The sequence below is a fragment of the Chiloscyllium punctatum genome, chromosome 25, assembly GCF_047496795.1.
Source record: "Chiloscyllium punctatum isolate Juve2018m chromosome 25, sChiPun1.3, whole genome shotgun sequence".
NCBI classification, from domain to species: domain Eukaryota; kingdom Metazoa; phylum Chordata; class Chondrichthyes; order Orectolobiformes; family Hemiscylliidae; genus Chiloscyllium; species Chiloscyllium punctatum.
Genome location: NC_092763.1, coordinates 44577889 through 44602044, shown reverse-complemented (window position 1 = coordinate 44602044; position 24156 = coordinate 44577889). Strand labels below are relative to the sequence as shown.

General features: G+C 40.4%; 1 protein-coding gene across 5 annotated transcripts in view; it reads left to right on the top strand.

The window, feature by feature from the left end:
- dlg3 (discs, large homolog 3 (Drosophila)) overlaps positions 1-24156 on the top strand; it is a 534760-nt gene that overhangs the window by 28220 nt on the left and 482384 nt on the right. For all 5 annotated transcript variants that reach the window (XM_072595179.1, XM_072595178.1, XM_072595175.1 and 2 more), the window contains exon 2: positions 10456-10587. In XM_072595179.1, the coding sequence (XP_072451280.1) occupies positions 10456-10587 (132 nt within the window). The remainder of the gene's footprint in view (positions 1-10455; positions 10588-24156) is intronic.

The following is a 24156-nucleotide window of genomic DNA, read 5'->3' as shown; positions in this document are numbered from 1 at the left end:
TGTCCTAGATCTTTAAATAAAACTTAAGTGAGGCAATTTGTTTAATTTCAGTGACTTGTGATTGATTAAATTAGAAGTGTGGGAAATGGCTCTTAAAATTGCTAAAGAGATTTTGGGATTTGAAGATGATTCTCAAATTTGCTTAGAAAGTTTAGCAAATAAGTTAGACTTGGTTTAACCAAATGCAAAAGTAAAGCTGAAATTGTAAGGGAGTTACTCAAACACTTAGGTGTATTAGAGAAACAGACATGGAATTAGAAGATAAACAAAGGGAGGAAGACAGAGAGAGGAAAGAGTAAGAGAGAAGGTTCTTTGCTAAGCAAAGAGAGAAGAAAGGAGAGAGAAAAAGAGAGAGAATTTGAACTTGAGAAGTTACGACTTAGTCAGCAAAATGAAGGTAACAGGATAGAGATTAAAAGAGAAGGTAGATATATTTGCACATATGTCAAAACTCTGCCACATTTTGATGAGAAAGATGTTGAAGCCTTCTTTATTTCATTTTAAAAATTGGCGAGGCAGATGGAATGGTCGGAAGATTTATGGGTGATACTAGTTCAGACTAAACTGGTCAACAGAGCTAGTGAGGTATTTGCCAATTGTCAGATGAGGTGTTAAGAGATTATGAAGAGGTTAAACATGTTATTTTAAGTGCATATGAATTGGTGCCAGAAGCATATAGACAGGGGTTCAGAAACACCAAAAAGGAACCAAGTCAGACTTATGTTGACTTCGAAAGAACTAAACAGAGTCATTTTGATAGATGGGTGTGTGCTTTGAAAATAGATAGGACCTTTGAGGCTCTATGAGAGATTATTCTGCTGGAGGAGTTTAAAAACTCACTTCCAGAGATGGTAAGAATTCACGTGGTGGAACAGAAAATTCAGGAAGTGAGAAAGGCATCAGAATTAGCAGATGAATACATGTTGGTGCATGAGGCAAGCTTCTCGCCAGAATTTCATTCTGTGAGGGATCGAAGTTGGGAGAAGGGGAGATTCTGCACTACAAAACCAAGAGTAGAGAGCACTGGTAAGAATTTACCACAAGATAAAAAAGAAGTCCAGGAGGGTGGAAAGGAGATGAAAGGCCTCAGGTGTTTCCACTGTGGTAAAGTGAGACATGTAAAGTCACAGTGCTGGGCGGTGAAGAAAGGCACTGTGGGAAAAGATGTGGTAAAAGAAGCTAAGCCAGTCGCATTAGTGAAAGCAATAAAGGAGACCCCAAGAAGTGTCGAGGAGCTGCTGGAGAGTGCACAGCCTAGGCAGAGGCTGGGTACCTGATCTTTACAAAGACTTTGCCTCAATGGGTAAAGTTTACTCAGAATGAACAGGAGGAGAAGGACAAGAAGTTATAATTTTGCGATATAGGATTTAACTAGTTGCTGATAGTAAGGGATGAACGAATATGCACTCTTTCTGATCTGCTACCTGAGTGCAGAGTAATTTGTGGGATAGATGGACAGAAATTTAGCATTCCCCTATGTAAGATCAGGTTGGAGTGCCAACTCAAGTCTGGGGAAGTTATAGTGGGAGTGATTGACTGAGTGTCAGTTCCAGGAATTCAGTTTGTTCTTGGGAATAATTTGCAGGATCCAAGGTGGGAGTGACACCCTTTGTTGGGGGGAAGCCCAAGAAACTGAGGAGTTAAAACAGAAATATCCTGGTACTTTCCCAGACTATGTAGCAACCAGATCCCACTATCGTAAGTCACAGCATGAAGCAAAAAGTAAAGAGAAAGATGAAGGAGTTGAGGTTCAGTTAGCGGACAGCCTGTTTGATGTAGTGGTGCAGAAAAAAACCTGAACAGGCAGAGAGTCAGACAGAAGTCTTTAGTCCTGAAAGGCTGAGGAACTTGCAACAGCAAAATAAGATGATAAAAGATATATATGTAGATGTGTACTCTGAAAAGAAGACAAAGAATATTCTGGAAGGTTCTTATTTGAAAGATAGAATCCTAAGATGGAAATGGAGACCATGGCAGGTTAATGCAGAGGAGAAATGGGCTGAAGTGCAACCAGATTCTGTTGCACCAGGAGCTGTCACAAATAGCGCATGAACTACCGGTAGGAGGTCACCGAGGGGTATGAAAGACTCCACCCTCTCCTCCTTGACCTTCATCCCCCTCCCCCACTCACCCATTGTACTCTATGCTACTTTCTCCCCACTCCCACCCTCCTCTAGCTTATCTCTCCACGCTTCAGGCTCACTGCCTTTATTCCTGATGAAGGGCTTTTGCCCGAAACATCGATTTTGAAACTACTTGGATGCTGCCTGAACTGCTGTGCTCTTCCAGCACCACTAATCCAGAACCATCATGGATCTGTCTACCAGATTTCCAGAGGCAATTCCATTACGAAGTATCAAGGCAAAAAAGGTGGTAGAGGAGTTAGTAGCTGTCTTCACCTGGTATGGGCTACCCAGAGAAATTCAGTCAGACCAAGGGTCAAATTTTACTGCTAGGCTGTTCAAGGAGGTTATGGGTAGCTGAGGTATATAGCATTTAAAATCCAGTGCATATCATCCTGAATCCCAGGGAGCTTTAGAACGGTGGCATCACTCCTTGAAGATCATGTTGAGAGCATACTGTCAGGATTACCCGAATGATTAGGATAAAGGTATCCCATTCGTATTGTTTGCCATTAGAGATACCCCAAATAAATCTGCTCAGTTCACTCCCTTCGAGTTCATATTCAAGCATGAAGTGAGACGCCCTTTGAAATTAATGAAAGAAAAATTGCCAGCACTGAAGTTGGAGATCTCACGCTTAGATTATTATCGTAGGTGAAAGAGAGATTAAATCGAATAGGTAAATTAGCTTAACAGCACCTAAAGAGGGCACAGTGTAGAATGAAGCAGGTGACAGATAAAAGCTCTGAGACTTGGACATTCTCCCAAGGGTATGTCTTGTTAGTACTATTACCAGTAATGGGGACCACTAAACCTGGCTTTGAAGGGATCTCCTATCAAATTGAGAAAAAGTTGAGTCAGGTGAAAGTAAAGATGCCAGATAGAAAAAAAGAGGTATTGGGTATGTCATGTGAATATGTTGAAGCCGTATTACACCAAAGAGGAAGAACTGGATAAATAGACAAAGTCTTTTCCCTGGGGTCGGGGAGTCCAGAACTAGAGGGCATAGGTTTAGGGTGAGAGGGGAAAGATATAAAAGAGACCTAAGGGGCAACTTTTTCACGTAGAAGATGGTACGTGTATGGAATGAGCTGCCAGAGGATGTGTGGAAGCTGGTACAATTGCAACATTTAAGAGGCATTCGGATGGGTATATGAATAGGAAGGATTTGGAGGGATATGGGCCGGGTGCTGGCAGGTGGGACTAGATTGGGTTGGGATATCTGGTCGGCATGGATGGGTTGGGTGGAAGGGTCTGTTTCCATGCTGTACATCTCTATGACTCTATAACTGGAGAAATAGATGTTACTTACAGCCCTGCAGAGTGAGGAATCAAATCCAGATGATATGGATTTTGATGTGCCTCAAAATAGATTAAAAAATGAAGAAGGCTTTAAGAAGTGGCATAGATTAATAAGCTATCTGTCTCAGGAGCATAGAACAGAGTCGTATGTAAAAGTCAGATGGGAAGGACTAATGCTATTGTACATGACGTAGATGTAGGGAATACTGCTCCGATAAAACAATACCCCTATCGGCTTAATCCTGTCAAAGCCAGATAGGTCCAGATGGAGGTGGAGGCCATGCACAATGAGGACATCGTCGAACTAAGCCAGAGCGAGTGCAGTTCGCTGGTCATCTTAGTTCCCAAAACGGAGAGGACTCAACGATTCTGCGTGAACAATTGGAAAGTCAACGCTATTAAAAATATGATTCATATCCAATTCCTAGATTTGAGGACTGTTTTGAGAAAGTCTGACAAGCCAGTTACATCACCAAGTTGGACTTAATATGTGGTTACTGGCAGGTACCTTTATTAGTGTCGGTGAAAAAATTTTCTGCGTTTGTAACCCCAAATGGGCTATATCAATTTAAAGTGATGCCCTTTGGAATGAAGGAAGCACCCACCATGTTCCAAAGACTCATGAACAGAGTTGTGGCTGGGTAAACAAACTGTGCAGTCGATTTGGACGATGTAGTGATCTTTAGTAAGTCCTGGAAAGATTACATGGTACAGTTGGCAGAGCTCTTTGAACGACTACAAGAAGCAAAATGGGTGATAAAATTAAATAAAACAGAATTTACGAAAGCAGAGTTGATGTTCTTGGGACATAACAATAGTCATGGAAAGTTGACCCCATGGAAAGCAAAGACGAAGGCCATCGAGGAATTTCCACGACCAACCTCGAAGAAAGAGGTGCTTCAATTCTTAGGAATCAGTGGATTCCATTGGAGGTTTGTTCAAAACTTCAGCAGTGTAGTGGCACCGTTAACCGATTTGCTGAAAAACACAAAGTTTCGATGGACAGAACAATTCCAGGAGGCATTTGACCATTTGAAATCAATATTAATCACCAACCCAGTTTTAACTATACCAAAGTTTTCAAAACCTTTTATAGTCGCCATCAATGCTGTACACCTACAGGAAGATGAAGATGGGATTGAACTGCCAGTTGTTTACTTTTCGAAGAAGATCAACATCCACCAGAGGAAATACTCCATAATCGAAAATGAACTATTGAATTTGTTACTGGCCTTCCAATATTTTAATGTGTATGTCACGAACAATGTTGTGTACACTGATCATAATCCGCTTACATTCTTAGAATGCTTTAATGACAGGAATATGAGGCTATTTTGTTGGAGTCTTGCATTACAGACTTTTAATTTAAAAATCATACATGTCACAGATTGTAAAAATGTAATTGCAGATGCGTTATCGCGGATTTAACTGATAAAGTTTCGATGAGATTTGTATTTATTTAATGTGTATATACAGTTATATGGGAAGAAGTTAAGATGAATTTAGATTAAAGTTATCTGTATATTAGTGTAATGTGTTTAAAGAATAGAAAAAAATGAAGCCATCTTTTCATTAAGATGGTTCATTGTTTTTAAGGTGGGAGGTGTTATGAAGATATGGTGTTCTGAACAAGATACAATGTAACCTTTTGGTCCAGTAGCTGAGGTAGCTGCTTGCCTGGAAACAACAAAACAGATTTGAATTAGGCCAATCAGTTTAAATTATACCCCAAAAAATACAAAACTCCAATCAAGTTTGAATTTAGGATGTTGACCATCTTAAAAGCCAATGACACAATTCAATGTTTTGGGAGTATAAGACCACGGAAAATTGAACAGTTGAGAGGAGAACTGCCAAGTCACCAGCATCAGCAGACTGCCGGAGAATAGCTCAAAAGCTTTATTGATCAGTAACAGAAATCCTAAAACGAAAAGGCGACCAAGGAAGATATTATGATAAGATTCAACACCTCGATGGTTTTAAAAATTTGAATTTTTGGTACATCTTTATCGGGGGTTTTATTAGACTAGTATTATAGAAAGGAAAGTAAAAGACAGGATAGAGGAAGGAGTTGTAAATAGTTGTTAGTTAATCATTTTCTGTTATACTTTAAGAAATAAAGTTGTTAATGTTTACTTTAAACAGTTCTTGGCCTCTTGAAGTTACACAGATTACTGCATGGGATAAATCTTTTCTGTGTTGCTGTAACACAGCTGCCTATCAAGAAACTCGCCTCGCCTGTTGTCAAAAGTATAAAAGATAGAGCAAGATGCTCCCAACATTGTGATAAACCTCATTGGACTTCTCATCCAATTCTGCCTCAAAGCCTTGCCATATCTAGGTCACTGAGACCCCTTTAAGATTCCATCCTAAGATTAACATTGACTTGGCATGCCCTTGTTTAGCCCCCATACAGCAATACAAAATTTGCTTCAGTTTTAGCTGGAGATCCTGTTGCAGTATTGTATTAATTGCGATATTTGCACAATGTTAACCATCCCATTGCTGGAGTCATTTCCATCTGTAAGCTTGAACCACTCATTGCACCAATGCAGCTAGCATCAGCTCCAGTATTAAGGCTAGTTCCTTTGCAGGAAAAAGGTGACTGAAGGCTGAAATCACAGTACCCAAATTCCCTGAGATGAACTAAAATTCCAGAGGATTTCAAGTAATTCAAACAGTGAATGTGGTTATGTTTTTAGATCATGAAATTGTGGATGCAAAAAAAGGTGCCATAAAAATCAAACGTATGGTAGAAAATGAAGGGCTAGGTAGAATAAATTCTCTGGCTGCCTAAATCTGACCAGAAGAATCTTGCAAATTTATGATTAAACATTACAAGGTAAGCTCAAAGTGAGAATAAGTTTTAGAGTGAGTAATTGGCAAAACCCGATAATTTTGTCAGCAGTCATAGACAGAAAGCAAAAGAATGCAACTTTAAATCCAGTGCTCTCAGAATCCATTATGGAGTTGATTATTGTCTGTACACTCATGGTTGATGTTCCAGAGGGATCTACAAGAGAAATTGAAGGAAAACTGTTTAGAGACTGGTGTTGCTGTGTGGATGCGGGTGCATAACCATTTTTTAACTCAGAGAAAATATTTAGTGTCTGGAATAATTCTTGATGAGATAGCCAGGACACATAAGCAAAATAAAGTGGGTAGCAACCGTAGACTCTTTACAAACCATGAAGATATCTGGCAAATTTAGACATGTGCAAGGCCTGAAGACTTAGGAGGCACTAGGACAAAAGTTTACAGGAGGTTCAGTAACAAGAATATGGGAGAAACACAGACCAGTTTGCCCAACATCAGTAGTATGGAAAATACTCGAATCTATTATAAAGGATGTGATCACAAGACTCTCGGAAATATGAACAGTATTACACAAAATCAGCATGGATTTTTGAAAGGGAAATAATGCTTGACAAACCTAATGGAGATTTGTGAGGAGATAAGTAGTAGAGAGATGAGGATGAATCCATGGATATGGGGTACAGGGTATTTGGACATAGGATCAACAATGATCATGTTGAAAAGTGGAAGTGGACTGATGGCTCAAATGTGTAGATTAGAGTGGTGCTGGAAAAGTACAGCAGGTCAGGCAGCATCCGAGGAGCAGGAAAATTGATGTTTCGGGCAAAAGCCCCAAAGGAGCCTTTCACATCCATCAAAGTTTCACCCCAAAGGAGCCTTCCACATCCATCAAAGTTTCACGCCAAAGGAGCCTTCCACATCCATCAATGTTTCATCCTAAAGGTGCCATCCACATCCATCAAAGTTTCGCCCCAAAGGAGCCTTCTACATCTATCAATGTTTCACCATTGCAAAACCTACGCCCACACCTCCTCCCTTACCTCCATCCAAGGCCCCAAAGGAGCCTTCCACATCCATCAAGGTTTCACCCCTCATCGTCCGCCGACATTTCTGCCACCTCCAAATGGACCCCACCACCAGAGATATATTTCCCTCCCCACCCCTTTCCCCTTTCCATAAAGACCATTCCCTCCGTGGCTACCTGGTCAGGTCCTCACACCCCAACAACCCACCCTCCCGTCCTGGCACCTTCCCCTGCCACTGCAGGAATTGCAAAACCTGTGCCCACACCTTCTCCCTCAACTCCATCCAAGGCCCCAAAGGAGCCGTCCACATCCATCAAAGTTTCACCGAATGCCTCATCTTCAGCCTTGGAACACTTCAACCCCAGGGCATCATTGTGGACTTCAACAGTTTCCTCATTTCCCCTTCCCCCACCGTACTCCAGTTCCAAACTTGCAGCTCAGCACCATCCTCACGATCTGTCCTACCTGCCTATCTCCCTTCCCACCTATCCGCTCCACCCTCTCCTCTGACCTATCACCTTCATCCCCACTCACCTCTATCCACCCATTGTACTCTTTGCTACCTTCTTCCCAGCACCCCTACCCCCCCTCAATTTATCTGTGCTGTTTACTTTTACCCTTTGTCTGGTCCGAAAGTGTGAACCTTAAACTTTTACAGCTGCAAAATAGTTACAAGCATACAGCAATTTCCAGGTCTTAGTGCAATGCTTCTCTCTTTCTGTTAAAAACACAATTCTTTAAGTATGTCTTTTCTGAATAATGTTACCTTATTCCTTGTCCAAGACACCAGCTAGCCTAAGCTGAATTGCTGATGAAGGGCTTTTGCCCGAAACGTCGATTTTCCTGCTCAACGTTTGCTGCCTGACCTGCCGTGCTTTTCCAGCACCACTCTAATCCAGACTCTGATTTCCAGCATCTGCAGTCCTCACTTTTGCCCTGATGGGCCAAATGGCATGCTCCTGCTTGTATTTCATAATTCTAAGTCTGATTGGGCAGCACTTTTAGTTATAAAAGCACATCGTTTGGAGGCAAGGACAGGCAAGGTCTGAAGCTCATCCATGAACCAAACACATCAGTTGAATCATGTCTTCAATGTTATAATCCTACGAGAAGTAGACAATATCATAAAGGCCTTAGTACATATTTTCTTCTTAACGAAAAACCAGTTGGATCAATAAACATCTATTGACCATGCAGACAGATTATTTGATTACTGAGTATGAAACTCTCCTATTCACCTTTGGGATTGCTAACATGTACACATGCTTATTCAGCAAGTTGTTTACAGTTGAGAGAGAGACCATTACCCTTCTGAAATGATCTGTTCAAAGCTACTTAGAAAGGCACATTCTCAACTCAATGATTACTCATTAAGATGTAACATTATAACTGTGAGGTCAGGTAAAAGCCTGGCAGTTAGATGGCTATGTCAAAGAGAAAAGACTGCTGAACCCTGGAAAGAGACAGGACCAAACACTTGCCTTCCAGATTGACGAAGTGTGTGCAAACGTAGAGGATGTCTACCACATTGATCTGATGTACTTTGATCATTATGTTGACCAGTTATTGAAGGCTTGAGGGACATGTCAGGAACAAACCAGATGTGCCGTTTTTATGCCAAATATTCAATTCCTTCCACCAAAGAATTTGCATTTGTAATGAGAAAGAGAGCTTGGAATAAATGAACATTGCCATTGGCTAAAGTAGAAATTTACCAATGGAGGACTGTGTCATTTCCCATGCTTTCTGCTGGTGTCTGCTGACAAAACACCATTTAGCATTCCAAACCAAATCTGTCTGCTGGCTGGGTCACAGCCATGGCAGATTAGAGAGAGGAAGTTGCATTACAAATTGCATAGGACTTGCAAATACCTAATGTGGAGGTCCCACTTAAGTTCTGTGCAATTATGGCATTATTTATTACCAAGATACTCCATTATACAGAACTGTTATCATTGAATTGTGTTGTGAGTACATTTGAGCTTTTATAAAATAGTAAAGAATCTCTTACAACAGACAGGTTAGCTCTGTCATGAAGAATTACGCACATTCTAATTGAATCAGTTTCAAATATGAAAACTATTTATGTGAAATGACAGGGCATCTTCAGTCATAGACAGTATTCAAATAGGCAAACATTTTTCCCCTGGCAATTGTTTCTGCATGTCGTTATAATGGTTTTGAATGTAACCTATCATGTTTATTTTCTGATTTACATCGTAAGTATATGGTGTCACTATTCCCATATCTTTCCTGATATAACCTGATATAAGACTGGTGTTCTGGCCCAAAAAAACAGAAAAAAATACCAGGTCAGTTAGTATCTGAAAAGAGTTAAATGTTTCAAGTGCGGATTTTTTTCCCAGAGTTACAGGTTACGTGACAAGTAAATGGTACATAACAATACAGATTCAGGATATTTTTCTATGGAAATCTGTGCTGGTCCTTTTCTCTACTTCAGTCATCTGGTCAAATTCCACTTTTTTGCTTAGTCTCCAAACCTGCTAATGTTCCTTTATAAAGCAATTGGCTAATTTTCCCCAAAATAATTGAGGTTCAAATATCTCACTCACATTCTAGTATGTCTAAGGATTTTTTCTTGTTCTCTGGTTTATTTACTTTTGTAGTGATCTCATATTTTATTGTTCTTACTGTTGTCTCAATGATCAGCAGAAATAGTAATTTTTTTTACCAGATAATTCTGAAGACCTCGCGTATTATTCCTTAATCGCCTCAGTTCCAACTTGAATTGATCTAAGTTTAAATTTCTTTATCCTAGTTATGCAACAAAATACTTTCGTCTGAAATGACAACTATTTTTTCTTTTTCTGGGGCTATCAAACTTAAAACAAATTTCCTCAAACCATTTATTTCTCAATGCAGCATACACAGGTTCCTTATGAAGAATGTAAAGTAGTTTAAGGTTACTGCTATGGATATTACTATTCTGTTAATAAGGATTGCTGTAAATATGTTCTGTTTAATAAAAAGGCCTTCACAGTTTGAATGATAAAATTAGATTTTGCCATGGTAAGTAGTTGCAGAAAGTGTTTAATTTATTATGGAATATGTCGTTCCAGATTGTCTGAGTGATTCATTTCTAACTATTTTACCATTACCTAATGTCCTGTGAATGTACTGGATAAATGAAACTACCTAGAGCATCCTGTTTATGCTTTTTTTTGTAGATACTGAGCGTGCAGTGCAATTACTTGCAAAGTATGGCATGAACCTTCCAGAACTAGAGGCAGAACAGCTCCGAGTGGCGATCGAGAAAGTCACAAACATTTTAAAAAGTGACTTGTTCCAAGCACTGTTAGGTAATTCTTCTTATGATATGTTAAATTAGATTTAACTAATAGTTTGAACTTTCTGAACAGCACAGCAATTTGCGTATTTAAATCAGATAAAAGTTTCTGACTAGAAGGTGTTTCTTGGGAACAGTGAGGTGTCTTAGTGGCCAACACACTGTCTGCTGCATATATGTGCACTTTTGGTGTGAGTTTCATCTGATGACATGTTGATGAGGATATTAGTGTGTTTTAGAAGAAGACAAGACATGTTGTCAATCAGTGTTAATGCAGCAAATATCCAACAACATCTAACTACCTACCTACTTACCCCACTGTCCCACCAGCTCTATTTAAAACACAGCATGTACTTTCAGATAGGTTGTTCTCCAGCAAGAGTCAAAAAGCTCTTCATTAGCTTATGCTCGAAACGCCAATTCTCCTGCTCCTTGGATACTGCCTGACCTGCTGTGCTTTTCCAGCACCATACTTTTTGACTCTGATCTCCAGCATCTGCAGTACTCACTTTTTCCCTGTTCTTCAGCAAGTTCAACAATGATCTTCCCTCTATCATAAGGTCTGACATGGAGATATTTGCTGATAATTGCAATATGTTTGGCACCATTTATAACTGTTCAGATATTGTGCTAACCTATATCCATATGCAACAACACCTGGCAATGTCCAGGCTGTGGAAAGTAATATTTATGTCACATGGGTGCCAGTCAATGGCCAGCTATAAAAGTCAAGTGAGGATCCAACCATTTGTCCTTTGACATTCAACAGAATTACCATTGCTGAATTCCCTCCCTTTCAATATTCTGAGGGTTACCATTGAAGTGGGCAGTCGAATTTTTTTTCTGAACTTCTAACTGTTCAACACCTTAGCAGTGTAAAATAATTTAATGGCAAGCACTCAATTAGAAATCTCCAAAATAAATTTTGCCATCTTGCATATTGTCTCTTCAAATCTATTCTATCATCTTCTAAAGAATATAAATCTTATTTTCTAAAATTTATTGAAGATTCTTCCTACTTTCTAACATTTATTGAAATCTGAAAATGCCTCATTTACATGTACAGATTGTCTTTCTTAAACGTGCTGTCCATAAAAGTTTTAGTAGAACTTGTAAACCTTCCTTGGTGTCCAGTTGGCAAGGTTCTAGCTGTGACAATACTTTATGCCTGATCTTGCTTTTTAAAGCTGAAAATGTGTTGCTGGAAAAGCGCAGCAGGTCAGGCAGCATCCAAGGAGCAGGAGAATCGATGTTTCGGGCATGAGCCCTTCTTCAGGAAAGAAACGTCGATTCTCCTGCTCCTTGGATGCTGCCTGACGTGCTGCGCTTTTCCAGCAACACATTTTCAGCTCTGATCTCCAGCATCTGCAGTCCTGGCTTTTTAAAGGAAGGGTCAGATCCAAGGCTATACCTTGCTTTTCTATTGGTAAAAATATAACTTGTGTCCACACGTCTATTGATCATAGACTCAGCTTCATAGAACCTAGTGTGAAGTCATATCCAAACACTTTTCACTTGGTTTCAGCCGTTCTTCTCCAAAAGTGACTCCACTTTATAATTTCTGTCCGAAGAGAGTACTTAGTTCTAATTTTGACCTTTAGGCAACCTTCCTCTGCTACCACTGTCAATCTAGATCCAAGCCAGTTGGTGAGATAAAAACCAAGACACCTTTCTTTGTGGTTAGAGTTTATTAACTACTCAACATTACAGCTCCTTCCACACTTACCAGTCCCATCAGTTCCCATGTTATACATATCCAGTCAACTAATTAATCAATTAATACCAGTCTTGGTCTATCTACTTGTTATACTGTCAATAATCACTCAGAGTATTTAGTAGCAATTCCCACACCCAAGTCTAAACTGGAATTTATGTGCAAGGTGTATATACATCGCTCAGAATTTGTTTGCTGAAATCTGTCACCTGCAGCAACTTCACCTTAGGGTTGTGGCTATATTGTTATTGACCGTAAAGATAATTGTCATAACTGACTTTTATGTGTCTAGCTCCCTCCCAGCTAGTGCTGGAGATAACTGCAGCATCTTAAATTGACCACTCAATGCTGCATAAGGGAGGACACTGAGATTCTCTGTTAAAAGAGAGTTGACTATATTTCATCCTGTCTTGGTAGCAGCAGACAGAATAACATTTGGTTTCATTAGGGCTGCAAAGTCGCTTCTAGTGCAGGGTGCCATAGAGTGCATGCACATTGCTTTCTGAGTTCAGGATGTCCATTCTGAGAAAAACTGCGACAAATGAAAAGGTGGTTTCGAGAAAACAAGATCTATCCACTGACCATGCAGTTGATATCCCCAGTGTGCAAATCATACATATGAGGGTACCATGGATAGAGTGGAAGTCATACTACCATATGCACTGTGATAGATCAGAATTAGTTGAATTGGACTGGTCTTGTAACCAGTCTTATAACGTGGCACTAGAGTCTCAGATGTACAGCACGGAAACAGACACTTCAGTCCAACTCATCCATGCCTACCAGATATCCTAACCTAATCTAGTCCCATTTGCCAGCACTTTGCCCATATCCCTCTAAATCCTTCCTATTCATATACCTATCCAAATGCCTTTTAAATGTTGTAATTGTACCAGCCTCTACCACTTCCTCTGGCAGCTCATTCCATACACACACTACCCTCTGCGTGAAAATCTTACCCCTTAGGTCCCTTTTAAATCTTTCCCTCTCATCGGAAACCTATGCCCTATAGTTCTGGAATCCCCCACCCCAGGGAAAAGACTTTGTCTATTTATCCCATCCGTATCCTTCATGATTTTATAAACCTCTATAAGGTCAACCGTCAACCTCCAATGCTCCAGGGAAAACAGCACCACCCTACTCAACCTCTTCCCGTAGCTCAAATCCTCCAACCCTGGCAACATTCTTGTAAATCTTTTCTGAACCCTTTCAAGTTTCACAACATCCTTCTGATAGGAGGGAGACTACAATTGCAGGCAATATTCCAACAGTGGCCTAACCAATGTCCTGTACAGCCACAACATGACCTCCCAACTCCTGTACTCAATACTCTGACCAATAAAGGAAAGCATACCAAACACCTTCTTCACTATCCTATCTACCAGTGACTCTCCACTTTCAAAGAACTATAAACCTGCACTCCAAGGTCTCTTTGTTCAGCAACATTCTCTAGGACCTTACCATTAAGTGTATAACAATGGATGGCACAGTGGTTAGCCCTGCTGCCTCACAGCACCAGAGACCTGGGTTCAATTCCTGCCTCGGGCAACTGCCTGTGTGGAGTTTGCACATTCTCCTCATGTCTGCGTGGGTTTCCTCCGGGTGCTCTGGTTTCCTCCCAGAGTCCAAAGATTTGCAGGTTAGGTGAATTGGCCATGTTAAATTGCCCGTAGTGTTAGGTGAAGGGGTAAATGTAGGGGAATGGGTCTGGGAGGGTTGGTGTGGACTTGTTGGGCCGAAGGGCCTGTTTCCACACAGTAAGTAACCTAATCAACTCCTCCTCTGATTTGCCTTTACAAAATGCAGCACCTCACATTTATCTAAATTAAACTCCATCTGCCATTCCTCAGCCCACTGGCCCACCTGATCAATATCCTGTTGTACTCTGAGATAACCTTCTTTGCTGTCCACTACACCTCCAATTTTAGTGTCATCTGCAAACTTACTAACTAGACCTCCTGTGTTCACATCCAAATCATTTATATAAATGACAAAAAGCCATGCACCCAGCACCGACCCTTGTGGTGCACGACTGGGCTCAGGCCTCCGGTTTGAATATCAACCCTCTACCACCACCCTCTGTCTTCTACCATTGAGCCAGTTCTGTATCCAAATAGCTAGTTCCCCCTGTATTCCATGCGTTCTAACCTTGCTAATCAGTCTACCATGAGGATCCTTGTTTGAACACCTTAGTGAAGTCCATATACATCATGTCCATTGCTCTGCCCTCCTCAATCCTCAATCCTGTTCGTTACTTCAAAAAAACTCAATCAATTTCATGAGACTTGATTTCCCATATATGCGGCCATGTTGACTATCCCCAATCAGCCCTTGCCTTTCCAAATGTATGTAAATCCTGTTTGTCAGGTTTCACTCCAACAACTTGCCCACCACCGATGTCAGGCTCACCAGTCTATAGTTCCCTGGCTTTTTCTTACCATTTTTCTTAAATAGTGTATCCACATTAGCCAATATCTAGTCTTCGGCACCTCACCTGTAACTACCGATGATCTAACTATCTGAGCAAGGTGCCCAGCAATCACTTCCCTATCTTTTCACAGAGTTCAAGGGTACACCTGGTCAGGTCCTGGGGATTTATTCACCTTTATGCACTTTATGACATCCAGCACCACCTCTGTAATATGGATATTTTTCAAGATGTCGCCGTCTATTTGCCCACATTCTGTATCTCCCATGTTCTTCTCGACTGTAAACACTGGTGCAAAATACTCATTTGGTATTTCCTCCATCTGTGGTTCCACACATAGGCTGCTTTGCTGCTCTTTGAGGGGTCTTGTTGTCTTCCTAGTTAACTTTTTGTCCTTAATTCATTTATAAAATCACTTTAGATGCTCCTTAACCCTGTTTGCCAAAGCTATCTCATGTCCCCTTTTTCCCCTCCTGATTTCCCGCTTAAGTATATTCCTTCCTCATTTATGCTCTTTTAAGAGACCCGATCTCTCCTGTCCATACCTGACACATGCTTTGTTTTTCTTGAGCAAAACCTCATTCAGCATTCCCTATACCTACCAGCCTTTCCTTTCACCCTAACAGGAACATACCGTCTCTGGACTCTCCTTATCTCATTTTTGAAGGCTTCCCATTTTCCAGTCATCCCTTACCTGTGAATATCTGTACTCAATCGACTTTTGAAAGTTCTTGCCTGACGCCATCAAAATTGGCCTTCCTCCAATTTAGAACTTTAACTTTGAAATCCGGTCCATCCTGTTCCATCACTAATTTAAAACTAATAGAATTAGTTCTCCCCCACTGACAACTCAGTCACTTGCCCTGCCTTATTTCCCGAGAGTAGATCAGGCTTTGCATCTTTTCTAGTAGGTATATCCACATACTGAATCAGAAAATTTTTTTGTACACTCCTAACAAATTCCTCTCCATCTAAGCCTTTAACACTATGGCAGTCCCAGTCAATGTTTGGAAAGTTAAAATCCCCTACCATTACCATCTATTATTCTTACAGATAACTGAGACCTCCTAACAAATTTGTTTCTCAATTTCCCGCTGACTATTAGGTGGTCTACAGTACAATGCAAGTAAGGTGATCATCCCTTTCTTATTTCTCAGTTCCACCCAAATAACTTCCCTGGATGTATTCCCAGGAATATCCTCTAAGTACAGACGTAATGTTATCCCTTATCAAAAACACTACTCTCCCTCCTCTCTTGCTCCCCTTTCTATCCTTCCTATGACATTTGTATCCTGGAACATTAAGCTGCCAGTCCTGTCCATCCCTGAGCCATGTCTTTGTAATTTCTGTGATATCCCAGTCCCAACCATGCCCTGAGTTAATCTGCCTTCCCTGTTAGGCCTCTTGCATCAAAATAAATGCAGTTTAATTTATCACCTTGTTCTCTGCTTTGTTCATGCCTGCCCTGACTTTTGACTTGCTCCTTTTCCCAACTGTATCAGTTTCAGACTGATCGCTTTCCTCAATATTTTCCTGTGTCCTAACCACTCCCCCCCCCCCCCCCCCCCCCCACCCAACCTTCCTAGTTTAACTCTTCCTGAGCAGCTCTAGCAAACCTCCCTGCCAGTATATTAGTCCCCTTCTAATTCAGGTGCAATCTGTCCTTCATATACAGGTCACTGCTTTTTCAGAAGAGATTCCAATAATCCAAAAATGTGAACTCTTCTCCCCTGCACCTTCTCCTCAGCCACACATTCATCTACCCTATCCTCATATTCCTACCCTCACTAGCCCATAGTACTGGGAGTAATTCCTTGAGGATCTCCTTTTAAAATTCCTTACTGAAGTAAATATTCTATGGGGACCTCAGGTTCTGGCCATGTTCTCATGGCAGTCAAAGGAAATGCGATAAGAACATTCTGAAGGCTTCACATAGGAGTTTCGTATTGGCTTTGAGTCCTGGTGAAAAGTTCACTCAGAATCGTTTCACCTGATAAAATCAAATAAAAGAAAGGTACACCATCCTTCAAAATCAAGTAAGAAAATATGCAAAGAGAGGATGTTCTGAACCAGCAGCTTGCCCAGAACCAGTCCTGTTTGTGCAGGTCAGCCTTAGCAGTCATCTCATTACTGACCAAACCCTACCAAATTCTCCAGATAAGGAGCATGGTCGTCTTTGCCTTGAAGAATGTACAAGAAGATAGAGCATTACAAAAGGATGATTCCATCAGCTGGGCCCCTCTATAGTATTTGACAAACTGGTTGTCAAAATTCTTGGTGGTCTATGGTATACTGTGCAACTTTTTTCCATCATTAGGTTAGAGCTCTTGTCACCAACTATACAGTGAGTAGCTGATCAGCAGCAGGTGGAGGAAGAGAAATAAGAAACGAGGAGTCGACTCAGAGTCACTTTTAGACATGGTTGCATGTAATCAAATCATTTGACTGTATCACCGACAAACATAATCTCAAATCTGTCTTTGCCAAGCCAGATATTTAAATCCAGCCATACCATGTTCCAAAACAAGCAGTCACCTTTGTGCATTACTTTAGTGCCCGCGTTCCATGTGCCTTTTCTAGTCTGAGAGCTCCAATTCAACTTTCTGGAACAGGAACCATTGAATTGCATTGGACATTGTGTGTCAGAGGTTGGAAACTGGAGGTCCAGCCATGTGAATAATAGGGAGCAGAAAGAGCCACCATGGCAGGGCAAGCTGTGCACTCTCTATTCTATATACTTAATATTTATTGTCTTTTACCGTCAAAATTGAGATAAAATTTAATCACTGCACGTTTCTGTGCATTAAATTTCATCTGCTATTTATCTGGCTAGTGCACCAACCTTTTGGATTTCTACACAAACTTGCTCACAGTTCACAAAACATACAAGTTTTATAAAGTCCCCAAATTTTGAATTGTCTCCTTACTAAGGTCAAGGTCATTATAGTCTGCTCAGACTTGTGATAAATATTAAACATCCCTCAAGTTGGAAGAACACACAGTAAGCAGCATTCTCTATTTCCATTAACTCAGAACAATTTGTAACCGTGTTACACAGAGAACTAACCATTTGGATACAGAACTGGTTCAAAGGTAGAAGACAGAGGGTGGTGGTGGAGGATTGATTTTCAGACGAGAGGCCTGTGCCCAGTGGAATGCCACAAGAATCGGTGGGGGTCCACTACTTTGCATAATTTATATAAATAATTTGGATGTGAGCTTAAGAGGTATAGTTAGTAAGTTTGCAGACGACACCAAAATTGGAGGTGTAGTGGACAGCGAAGAAGGTTACCTCAGATTACAATGGGATCTTGACCAGATGGACCAATGGGCTGAGGAGTGGCAGATGGAGTTTAATTTAGATAAATGTGAGGTGCTGCCTTTTGGGAAAGTAAATCTTAGCAGGACTTATACACTTAATGGGAAGGTCCTAGGAAGTGTTGCTGAACAAAGAGATCTTGGAATGCAGGTTCATAGCTTCTTGAAAATGGAGTCTCAGGTAGATAGAATAATGAAGGCGGCATTTGGTATGCTTTCTTTTTATGGTCAGAGTATTGAGTACAGGAGTTGGGAGGTCATGTTGCAGCTGTACAGGACATTGGTTAGGCCACTGTTGGAACATTACATGTAATTCTGGTCTCCTTCCTGTCGAAACTTGAAAGGGTTCAGAAAAGATTTACAAGGATGTCGCCAGGGTTGGAGGATTTGAGTTATAGGGAGAGGTTGAATAGGCGAGGGATGTTTTCCCTGGAGCATTGGAGGCTGAGCGGTGACCTTATAGAAGTTCGTAAAGTCATGAGGGGCATGGATAGGATAAATAGACAAGGTCTTTTTCCTGGGGTGGGGGAGTCCAGGGCATAGGTTTAGGGTGAGAGAGGAAAGATATAAGAGAGATCTAAGGGGCAACTTTTTCACGCAGAGAGTGGTGCATGTGTGGAATAGGCTGCCAAAGGAAGTGGTGGAGACTATTACAATTGCAACATTTAAGAGGCATCTGGATGGGTATATGAATAGAAATGGTTTGGAGGGATATGGGCCGGATGCTGGCAGGTGGGACTAGATTGGATTGGGATATCTGGTCGGCATGGACGGGTTGGACCATAGGGTCGATTTCCGTACTGTATATCTCTATGACTCTATGATTGTACTATTGTCCCTTTCAATCTGTGAGCTCCAACGTTGCTCACAAGTGCAATGAAATCCATGTTATGACTTTGATTACACTTACTGGAAACCAAAATGGCTTTGTCAGTTGCTGTGACTTTTCTGGAGAAGGAGGATCTATCCTGGAATGAGTTGCAAGCAACTACTAAGACTAGTTTAAAAGCATTAGCAAGACATTTGAAATTAGAATAAAAGTAACAGTTAAGGGACCAGATATAATTGAGGCAATAGCACAATATCTGGAATGGAAGAAGAACCCATGTGGAACACAGCTAGAATTCAGATACAGATAAAGTAGATTGAGTTAGAAATAGAAAGGCATATGCTTGAAATTGAATTTCAAAGAGAGAGAAAAATCAGGAAGCACGAACTAGAAAAAGAAAAGCTTAGGATATAGGCAGCGAAAGAGTGCAGTAATTTGGATGAGAAGGGAAATCCCATTCAGAAGTTAGATTTGACCAAAAATCTTTATTTTGTCCCTAAATTCAATGAAGAAGAATCAAGGACTGCTTAGAAAATTTGGCATGTCCATAAAGACCCTCGCCAAATCTTATAGATGCACCATAGAAAGCATATTGTCAGGGTGCACAATGGCCTGGTACGGCAACTGCTGTGCCCAGGACTGTAAGAAACTACAGGAAGTTGTATTCACAACCCAGACCATCATGGAAGCCAACCTCTAATCCATGGACTCTATTTACACTTGTTGTTGCCATGGAAAGGTCGCCAGCATTCTCAAAGATCCACCCCACCTTGGCAATGTTTTTCTACAACCTCTACCATCGGGGAGAAGGTACAGAAGCCTGAAACATGCACCAGCTGATTTCAAAACAGGTTCTACCCTCCTGTTGTTAGAACATTGAATGGATTCACAAACTCTTAACTTTCGCCCGTACCTGTGTTCTTATTTTTGCTGCTGTTTACCTATTATTTACTTATCTATGCCACTTAACTCTGTGATCTGCCTGTATTGTTCGCAAGACAAAACTTTTCACTGTGCCTCGGTACATGTAACATACACACACACACCAGATTCAAGAACATCTTCTTCCCTGCTATTATTAGACTGTTGAATGCACCCTTCTAACTTCAAATAATGTTGATCTTGCTAATGTTGATCTTCCTCTGTGCACCTCCTGTGCAGTTGTAACCATGTATGCCTTGCTCTGTCTAAGCACCCTATGATCTGTATGTCCTTGTTTGCTGCAATCTGCCTGGACTGCTCACAAAACAATGCTTTTCACTGGACCTACATGTTAGGTTCTTTTTTTTCCTGAGATCCTTACATACTTGATGCAACTTCAATATGCCAACTTCTGTGAACAACCAAAATTTATTAAGCACAGTATAATATGAGCTTTGGAGAAACCCTGAACACTCTTTGCCATGCTTTCGAGGTGTATCCAGGGAAGCTCCCTAAATAAAGGAAACAGTCTTTCCTTTGTAAAAAAAATCTTTACATCACTGTCAGCAGTGCTCACAAGACAACCCCCAGTCACTTCCTCATAGTCACATGCTACTCAAGACTCAATGCAGTGACCACCTCATCTCCAGAAACAGTGTAATGCAAGTCATCCCTTAATGGCCAGATCTGGTGTAAATTGTACTTTTTTTGTAACTTTAGGGGAGTAGTCAAATTCCAGCTGTAATTTTCTTATTGATTTCTGAATAGGGGATGAAAATGTAAATAGCTCTGAATGGTCAGGAAATGGGCTTGTAAATAACCCTGAATAATAGGAGATGATAATGTAATTTTCCTACAATCTATCTGTAAGTCAGAGGCATCCCACCCTAGCCTCGGGATATCCAACATGTTTGATCATTTTAAAAAGGACCTAATGTATAATATTAATGTAAAAAACAAAATCTGCCGTATTATGTAGCCCACAAAACACATTGTATAAAGATCTGTATTCAAATAAAGTAAAATGATTACTTTGATATTTTCTGAACCAGTATTTTAACAGACCAAAATATTTAAATATCAAACATTTTCAGTATGGCGTAATTTATATTGAAACTTCCTTTGTCGAGTCAAGTATTAGTACAACCTTAATTTCACCATTTCTCATTTTTTTGCACATCCTCTTGATGAAATTACTCTTGGAGAAAACCCTCACAGTGGACCACCTGGCACTGCAGTCCATGCCACTCCCCTCCCCCAGAAGAAGGACTCACAGAGTCAAGTCCACTGCCCAGAAACTGAGACTTCCATAACAAAAACCCAGGCAAAGCTCCCGGTGACACCATGTCGTCCTAAAAGTACTTCTAAGGGGAGGTGTGGGGGATAAAGGCAACAACTTTAAGATGTACCCAAATTTTGTTTTGATATTTTACTTTGCAGTTCCTAATTTCTAATTTTTCTTTTTTTTTCATGATCCAGAGCCTTAAACCTCGTGTCTGTAGTTTCTACACCCACTTCAGTGTCCTGACTTTCGCATGCGGGATCTCCCCTCTTAATAACCAGTCTAAGGCAGGGTGATAGAGGCAGACACAGCAGATTTTGATTTTTACACACTGCTCCGGAACCGCAAACCTCACCACAAGAGGACTCAAAACCCCTTTTACTTGGGGGACTTTAATGCCATTTTACCTAGAGGGCTTTAACCTCCTTTTCCTGGCGGACTTTAACTGAATTCCCAGTAACTTATGATTCTGAAAGCAAACTCGTTGGCATGCAAATGTATAAGTTACCTCAGAGATTTCGTCACCACAGAGTCCTAAGGGATGAGGGGTCGTCTGAGTGATAGATTAAGGAGAGAAAAAGGAATCAATCCGTCTTACACAACCGGCACTCAAGACGATCAGTTATTCAGTCCATCTCGAAGCTCCGTGTATGTTGGAATCTCACTGCTGCCACCAAATGTTAGGTTCTTTTTCCTGAGGTTCTTCTTACACACTTGATGCAACTGCAACATGCCAACTTCTGTGAACAACCAACATTTTATTAAGCACTATACAATACAAGCTTTGGAGAAACCCTGAATACTCTTCTCCATGGTTGCGTTCGTGTTCAGGAACACACTCTGAACAGAAGAAACAGTCCTTCCGCTATCCAAATCTTTACATTACAGTAAGTAATGCTCACAAGACAACCCCCAGTCACTCCCTCACAGTCACATGTCACTCAAGACACAATAAAATGACCACCTCACCTCCAGAAACAATGTAATGCAAGTCATCCCTTAATGGCCAGATCTGGTGTGAATTGTATTTTTTAACTCCAGGGAGTAGTCAGAATTCCAACTATAACATTCTTATTGATTTCTAAATGGGGAATGATGATGCAAATGGCTATGAATGGCAAGGAAATAGCCATATAAATGACTGAATGGCCAGGAAATGGCCAAGTAAATGGCTCTGAATAATAGGAGAAGATAATGTAATTTTCTTACAATCTATCCATAATTCAGAGGCATCCCACCCTAGCCCCGGGGCATCCAATTTTCTGTTGGTCAGCAGCTTAAGTTAACTCTTTAATACCACATACGTACATGTGACTACAATAAATGAAATCAAAGATGTTTTCTCTTGCTTGAGGACATGGCTAAAGGTCCAAGCAACAAAAGATCTTTGGGATTCCTGTGCAATAAAGTGTACTGACTAGTAAAGCAATGAGTGTTTTCTTCTTTTTCAGAAGAACATTCCTCAGATTATGAAACAGCTAAAATTGCAGTACTTGACTTTTTCCTGAAGCTTACGAATTAATGTTTAGGACAGTTATGGTGAAACCTAGTTGAACATTTATTAAATTATCTTCTTAAAATGGCTATTATGGGATCAATGGTTTTGTTCATCGAAGTTAGAGAAAACTTTTAAAAATCTGAGAGAAATTGAGATTATAGAATAATTCAGGAATAGCATTCTAGTAACAGATTAGTCTTGTTCAGATGAATATGAGATACCTAAAGTCTAAGAGCAGGAGTTGTTGCAGATGCATATGTTTCACAGAGTCAACTTAGTGTTTGTAAGTTGTCATATGGTTACCAATTTAATAACTGGAGGAATAGACCAAGAATATGGCTTCCAGAAGAAGACAGTCGTGGTTTCAGTTAACTAAAAGGATAAAATATAAAATAAAAGTGATCATAAATCAATATGTTTTTATGTCATAAAACAAGGCATGTTAAAGCAATTATTAGAAACAGAATGGTAAGTTGCTACAAGTAATAGGAACACTTAGTGTTGTAATTAAATGAGGTCAGTCAGCTGAACCTCTGAGTTCCTTGATTTGGATATGTTAACCTGGTCCAATCAAGGAGCCCTGGCTGACAGATAAAAAGGTGTTAGAGTGGAATTTGAGGTTTGTCCCCATTTTCCTGAAAGCTGGTTGAATGGTAGGGTTTTGGGCCTGGCTTTGCCCCTCCTCTCCCTTGTGAAGTTGCTGTTTCTTTGTATGCAGCTGTTAATGTTAACTGTTTTGTAAACTGTATTGTTTAGTAAAATTTTTAAAAAGGTGTCAGAGATTCCAGTACTCTGAGAGCTGACTCTGAAGTGGTCAGTACTAGAGTCAGGACTCTTTATATGTAAATAAAAGGTGACTTGGCGATGGGATTTTGGCCTTTCTGAAATTATTTTGCTTAGAGTCTTCAGATAAGACAGTACTAATTAAATGGGTGTTAAACCAGTTCCACTGGTACAAGTGTCAGGATAAGTCACGTTAGGAAGTGAAGCTTGGAACAAACACATTGCATCTAAGATTTTTACAGTAGGAATAGATAAGGAAGCCAACAATTATAAGGGGTTTATATTTGAGGGCCAAGAAAGCCTAAAGTTATTGTTACCCTGAGAGATACTCATTTGTGAATTGTGTGGGAGACTAAAAGTGTTAAAAAGGCAAGTCAAAGTATAGTATGGTGAAGCCATGGATGTTGCTCAGAAAGAATTAAATGTGACATGATTGAAATGTGATCAGGAAAACAAATGAAAGGTATTAAAGTATACTGAGATCAAGTGCTGGAATGCAGCACATTTGTATTGAAACACAGAATGTATCTTAACATCCTCAAAAAGGCCAAAAGAGATTTTAATCAGGAAAAGACAAATGATTGGCACACAAAAAAGCTATTTTAACCTTTTGGTGAAAACGCTGATTAAGTTTGGAAAACGAACGCTGTATGTACAGTGAATGAAAAGAGTGACACCTGGACTGTCGACTTAATTGAAATTTTCTTTGTAGAGTTAAAGGAGGACATAACAAAAAATGACACAAAGTTATGTAAATGTCATGATTCTTAAATCCTGCAAATTCTACTTGTTATGTATTCTTACTTCTG